Genomic DNA, 6,998 nt, shown 5'->3' with positions numbered 1-6,998 from the left:
AACGTCAGAAACACTAAATTTCACATAGGAAATGGCAGATAGAAGCTACACTCAGATTTTTTTACAAAATGAAAAATGGGCGTGGCGTCGCCCACTTATGGGTCAAAAACCATATCTCAGGAACTACTCGACCGATTTCAATGAAACTTGGTTTGTAATAGTTTCCTTACATCCCAATGAAATGTTGTGAAAATAGGCCAAATCGCTTCACAATCACGCCTACTTCCTATATACCAGATCTTTGAAGACGATCTGAATCGTTAACTTTTAAAGTAAGCACTAGTGAAGATATCATTGCAGAACTTTGCACAAATACTACCTTTATAGTGTGGCAGCCCCATTCTAAAAATCGCCGAAATCGGACCATAAGTTTTTAAGGCCCCATTAATCGAACATGAGGACCTCGGTGCTTCTAACCTAATACTATGGTTTCCAACTTTCAATGGACTTTATACAATATATATGACGAATATGTGGGTCAAATTGTATATTATATAATACAAATAAAGTTAAATAAATAAATTGCGAGAATATAAAATGTTCGGTTACACCCGAACTTAGCCCTTCCTTACTTGTTTTATTTAATTTAATGTATTTTTAGTATACGATATTTTTTAATGTATGTATACGATCAAAAAAAACCGCGTAAATATTTTCATACTGCATACTGTCATCGAATGGCTACGCGTTATAGCCAATGCGTCTATATCTTATCGATTACTCAACAAGCGGCGATAGAATTTTTAATGAGGTATCCGCATACTCTCTTGTACGAATTCAACTTTGTTGTTGCTTTCACATGTAAAATTTTTGACAGGCGGGCAGCACCCAAAGATAGTGAGCAGAGTGACCAATGCATTACAGCTTATATACACCACAAATGTGGTTAATCTTGTAGAATTTTGTTCATTAAGCATTGTCTATTATCGATATATGTGTTTTAGAGGATGTACTGAATCAGTTTTATCCATTTGTCCTTATTATGTCCAAAAGACCTTATTATTATCAGATAAAGATGTCTACTTAATTTCAATAATATATCTCACAAATCTAATGATAATTCGGTATAAAGTCAGCCATAGATTCGATAGTTCGGTTTTTGGGGTCTTGAAAATATTCCATTCGATTCCTATTTCGTTTATTTTAAGATAGGTAATGTCACACTAGAAACGCAACGCAAACGAAAGTTTTGTTCCGATGTCTTCACTGGTGCTTATTTTGTATATTGCTAAATGAACGACTTAGATGGGCTTCAAAAGCACTTTATTTGTTTTCGCCATTTTGTGAGCGTGGCAGTGGTCCGATTTCGCCCAAGTCTCATTAAGATATCTCCATTTTTACTCAAGTTATCACCTGAACAGACGGACGGACGAACATCCGGAACAAAATCTACTCATCACCCTGATCACTTTAGTATATATAACCCTATATCTCACTCGATGGTTTTAGGTGTTACAAACAACCGTTATGTGAACAAAACATAAATATTGATTTATTTTACAAGGACGAAAATATTACGGCCAAAACAGAGGTGCTGTGTATACAAAATCATATCATATCTTGATCATTCGAAACCGTTAGGACTTTTAACCACCAAGAATATTAGTGTTGTAGTACTATTATGGCTTTTTATATATGTAAATTCGTTGCAGATTAAATAAAGTAGCATTTTGTTTTTTACTAAATCAGATAGAAACATTTCGTTTTTCTATACATTTCTAAAAATTTTTATATAATATGTTTTATTAAATCAACTGCACTAACGTAATTTAAAAATCTTCGAGCACATCGCAACAAATTTTACTTGTTGATTTCGCATATTCAAAAATTGCATGGGTGTGAATTTTCATATATAAAATTGGTTTATCGAAAAGTTTATTCCTCAGGTACGATTTGTACTTTTCTGACTTATAAAAAACAAAAACATAATAAAGAACAAAAATAATTGTACATATCTCGCAAACTACTTAAGCTGTATAAATCAAACTGTAGTTCACATTTTCTATTAGAAATCGGACTATAACTTTTCAAGGCCTCGGATATATCGGTAAATCTCTCAGGTGTTTATTCAATTTAGAGGTAATATTTTTCTTATAATAGTGTCTCTGTACCAAAAATGGTTTAAAACGGGCCATAACTTCCCCTAGCTCCTATATACCTAATTATAGGGTTTTCAAAAACATGGTGGGCTTTATACTATTGAATGTAGAGTGCCTTGGTGGTGAAAATGAGTGAAATCGGTTCAAGAATTATGTCAGCCCTCATATACTATATATGATGATGTTCGTTATTTTAGTGGATTTTATGCCGAATATATGGATCAACTTGAGTGTTATATTAATAAAATTACATCAATAAATTGCGAGAGTATAATATGTTCGGTTACACCCGGAATTAGCCCTTCCCTACTTGTTTTTTATTTAAATTATAGCATACACAGGCGGTCTGACCAAACATCAATTATGTGAAAACTACTCGGGATATTTTTTACATATTGTTCAATAATTTTATTTTTAATTAAGAATATAATCAATAAAAAATAAATGACATAAATGAAAATTTCAAAGACAATATGAGTACCTAGATCATAAGAACGTACACACCAACTAATCAGATATTATAATTTAAAATATAAATCCATACATTGGATGGGTGCCATTCGGTAATGCTTCCCTGTTGTTTCCTTTGTAGCCCAACCAGTTCATTTAAATGTATTTACTATATCCCACACGCATAATGACACAACGTATGCCTTATTTCTTCGGCATAAGGTTCATTACCACATTCTACTAGGATATTTGTAGGACTGTCGTGATTTGTACTAATTTGCAGAAGTTCTAACCATTTCTGCTCGACATCATCGTTTATCTCGTTGAGAAAGTTATGTAAAATACAAGTGATTCGCGTAATAATTTGGGCATTCCCTTTTCTATCATCTATACCGATTTCTATACGCCGAAAACGTGCTTTCAAATGCCGAAAAGCGTTATTTACTATTTCTGTGCATACTAATAGCTTATTATTAAACTGCTTTTGATTTTCGGTTAAGGAAGGACTAGAGGCGTAAGGCGTCATTAAAGTCGGGGAAAAATCGAACGTCGAGTCGCCTATAATATATACTGGAACTTGCACTCCATCTATTTCCTTTGTACTTTGAATTAATAACCCATCACTATTTAACAAATCTCTTAGTGTCGATGAGTTGTATGTTTGTGCGTTATTATATTGTCCTTGAGCCCCAATATTTACATACAAGAAGCGACATCTGTAAAGTTACATTTAGATAATACAGATAGTTATATTTTAATAAAAACAACTCTGACCTGTAATCAACCAGCGCTAGAAGAATAATAGAATGCCAGCCTTCGTTATTCAAGTACCCGTTAGCTTGGCTTGGATTCGGTTTCACTTTTATATGGTAGCCGTCTATAATCGTATTAATAATGTTATATTCATTATATGCAAATTTGTATTTTACCAACCAATTACTCCCATACACTGGGGGAATCCAAGTTTGCAAAATCCATCAATATAACAAGCTAGATCTTCCTTCTTCGGAGGCAATTTATTAATAAAATTTGACATAGATTTCCACACTTCCTCACAAAATTCAAATAAAATTTCGCACACCGTTGATATTCCAACACCAAATAGTTCAGAAATTTCTCTATATTTTATCGACGTTCCAAGTGTAAACAAAGCAATAGCCACACGTTTTTCTAATGTAATCGCTTTACGCCAATTCGTATCTGCTCTTTTCATTCTATTGAGCAATCCACAAAGTATATCAAAACTTGACCGCGACATTCGGAAATGCTCCTTAAAAAAGTGGTCATCATTCCGATTGCAATTTGTTTCCCAGAATTGAGATCGCCTGTTCTGAAATATGATTTCTGTAATTTCTTTAAGGAACAAGCATAATAACATATGTATTTAGTTTTGATTTACCAATTTCCACAATGATCTTTGATTTGCCGTTTGCTGCAATATTTCCAGGCACAAAAGTTGTTTTTTTCTTAATTGGTGTAATACCATCAAGTTTCGTCTTTTTCTCCTTCTATATAGAGTAAGAACACTATCATAATTAGATTGTACTGATTCAAAGTGTTCAAGATGCGCAGAATACGCCAAAAGTAATTTCTTAAGCATTGTAATTTTCTCCATTATTAAAAAAATCCACAATCAAATATATAACAGCATAAATTCTCTTTTGTTAATTGTGGATTAATTAAGTGATTGTAAATACCAAATTTTTAACTTGATTACTCTTAATTGAATCGTTTTGACAGCACCACATAAAGCAATGTTTCCACAACACCCGAATTGTCTGATTCAATTCATAATATCAACTACGTTAAGTATCGGACGAGCTTTACCTTTAGTTATTGTATTTCAGCCGTGTTTTTTAATTTAAATCTTTATTTTTATATATTAGCTGCCATCGATTGCCTATCCGTTATAGAGAAAACAATAGAACGCACTATCCAGTAATTCAAACAAACAGGCAACACTTGTGTTGCAACCCTGCGCTGAAATATCCTCTTAATCATGGGCAATAGTGCTGAACCATTTTGTTAGGTGGAGCAATACTTAAATCTGCACAAACATATTTTTCTATCCCTTTGTTTCGAGCTGCGTCTATTCTGAAATTTAATAAATTAAAATGTAATTCAAAGTAAAAACAACAAACATATATATTTGTATCGTCATTTTTGTCTAAAATTTGTATTTTGAGTCGTTTTTACCACAACGAATTGCCTACATAAATAAAATAAAACTTGGTAGCACTCTTTCAAGCGACGATAGCATTTTAAATGAGGTAATCGCATACTCTCCTGCACGAATTCAACTAGATAACTTTGTTGTTGCTTTCACATGTAAAATTTGCTCCAGCGAGTAGCGCCCAAAGATAGGGAGCAAAGAAGTGACCAATCGATGGCAGCAATTATTTTAATTGTACTGTTTCCTAATATTTCTTAATGCATTGACGAATTTGTGCCTCGCAGTTTTGGGTGTAATAGGTAAATATACATTGCTAAAAGATGAATGTAATGTGCAAGAAAAGGATGAACGTTCACATGTACACAAGAATTTCGGCTACTTTTGTCAATTCGCCCTTAAGAATCGCATAGAAACTTTCATTGAAACTGCTTGTACCGCCCTGGCTTTTTCCCGCAGAATTTGCCGGTGCCTGACTTGCAGAGATGCTATATATAGTTTGTGCAAACTTTGTTGAAAAATATTTATAATCGCTTATCGAATAATCATGTGATTTTGTCATCTCTTTGACAATGACATGCCGCATATGGAATCAAAATAAATAAATTGGTTGGACAAGGAAGCAAAATTAATGTGAGCTTTATCCTTAATGTATTAGCCTTATGACAAAAAAGTTCACAATTTGTACTATGTACCAATATTTTGTGGAGTCAACTGGATGTCAACCTCAATTGTACGTTTTTAATCAGATTTTTAAGGCAGGAGAAAGCTTAGAACACATCCAGCGCTGTATTGCAGAAAGGTACGAGTCTAAGCAGCAAACAAAGTTTTTGGAATTCTGGTATTCAAATGGTGATAACATTGTGTCCGAAAAATATTGGGATCATGAAAGGAAAAAAGAATGGGTATGTGGCATTGGTTTTAAAATAATGTTATAAAATAATAAAAAAAATAATTTTAGTCCGAAGAAACATTGAACCAAGACACTGAAAACGTATTTGATGATTCTGAGGGGAAAAAAATACAAAATTGGGAGGAGTACTACAAAAATATATACGCAGAACAATACCAGTTTTATGCAATAATTTTTTACGAATATTATAAACATTTGCATAAATCTTTAGATGAACAAAGTATTGAGGTCATAGAGGATAAACTTGAAGAACCCTTCAATAATAGTCTTACGGTGGACTTTGCACAATTAAAGCTTCTTGGACTACCTACAGCATTTGGTAAAGCACAAAGTGTTAGGAAAAATCATCCACAAAAGTGCAATAACTTACAGCAGGTGTACAGCGGGTTTTTCTCCGATGAAGAGGAGGATTTCTTAAATATGGACATAAAACAATCAAGATTACAAAAAAATGAGCCAAAAGATGTCGATAAAAATGCCCAGAAATCACTTTCATTATATGATATTAAAGAGAAAGTAATTAAAAAGAAGAAAACAAATCGAAAGCTTCGACATGTTCCATCGTTTCTTTTGGAAAATAAAGGTATGCTCAAATACTGGCGAAAACGTTTTTCTCTATTTTCACGATATGATGATGGCATTCGGTTGGATTGTGAAAGTTGGTTCTCAGTTACACCTGAAAAAATTGCTGCTCATTTAGCGGAACGTCTATCATGCGATATAATTATAGACGCATTCTGTGGTTGCGGAGGAAATGCTATACAATTTGCGCGTACCTGTAAGCGAGTTATAGCAATTGATATCGACCCTGTAAAAATAAATATGGCGAAACACAATGCCAAAATTTATGGGGTGGCAGATAAAATTGATTTCGTTATTGGCGACTTCCTGCAATTAGGCGAATCTGGCAATTTTCGTAGCGATATAGTATTTTTAAGTCCTCCTTGGGGAGGTCCAAAGTATAAACGAATAGAATACTATGATATTGAATGTTACTTACAACCTTCAGGTGCAACGAAATTAATGAATATCGCCAAGAGATTTAGTGAAAATGTGGTGTTTTATTTACCACGCAACGCTTGTATGAAGCAAGTAATTGAATTGGCTGGTGTTGGAAACAGATGTGAAGTAGAACACAATTATTTAGATTCGCGGCTTGTGGCTATATCTGCGCTATATGGTGAAAATATATTAAATGTAGAAGAACCATAATGTGTACAAATAATATTGTATATATTATTCTAAGGAAAAAATGTCTAAATCATGATTTCTAACAGAAAAAAATTAAATATATGGGACATTACCGCATGGTAAAAAAATGCTCTTATTAATTATACTTAATTAAACTTTCAGGGCCCTCCGAGAT

The 6,998-nt window shown here is 33.2% G+C and overlaps 2 protein-coding genes across 4 annotated transcripts; one reads left to right on the top strand and one right to left on the bottom strand.

Moving 5' to 3' along the window:
- Positions 1 to 2,481: 2,481 nt before the first annotated feature.
- On the bottom strand, positions 2,482 to 4,289 carry LOC105215399 (uncharacterized). 3 transcript variants are annotated; one of them, XM_011189292.3, is made up of 4 exons: positions 3,949 to 4,289; positions 3,483 to 3,893; positions 3,324 to 3,426; positions 2,482 to 3,265 (listed from the first exon to the last, which is right to left on the bottom strand). In XM_011189292.3, exons 2-4 carry the CDS (start codon positions 3,805 to 3,807, stop codon positions 2,719 to 2,721), a joined length of 975 nt encoding a protein of 324 aa, XP_011187594.1. In that variant the 5' UTR covers positions 3,808 to 3,893; positions 3,949 to 4,289; the 3' UTR covers positions 2,482 to 2,718. The 3 variants fall into 3 exon arrangements, with proteins under 3 accessions (XP_011187594.1, XP_028898170.1, XP_028898171.1); XM_029042337.2 differs by having other exon boundaries at positions 3,483 to 3,879; XM_029042338.2 differs by having other exon boundaries at positions 3,483 to 3,874.
- A 979-nt stretch (positions 4,290 to 5,268) lies between these two features.
- Positions 5,269 to 6,985, top strand: LOC105215400 (trimethylguanosine synthase). Its single transcript, XM_011189293.3, has 2 exons — positions 5,269 to 5,624; positions 5,681 to 6,985. Exons 1-2 carry the CDS (start codon positions 5,382 to 5,384, stop codon positions 6,842 to 6,844), a joined length of 1,407 nt encoding a protein of 468 aa, XP_011187595.1. The 5' UTR covers positions 5,269 to 5,381; the 3' UTR covers positions 6,845 to 6,985.
- The last annotated feature ends 13 nt before the right edge of the window (positions 6,986 to 6,998 follow it).

Source organism: Zeugodacus cucurbitae, chromosome 5 (assembly GCF_028554725.1).
Source record: "Zeugodacus cucurbitae isolate PBARC_wt_2022May chromosome 5, idZeuCucr1.2, whole genome shotgun sequence".
NCBI classification, from domain to species: domain Eukaryota; kingdom Metazoa; phylum Arthropoda; class Insecta; order Diptera; family Tephritidae; genus Zeugodacus; species Zeugodacus cucurbitae.
The sequence above is the reverse complement of the archived record's forward strand: the minus strand, read 5'-3'. Positions and strand labels throughout refer to the sequence as shown.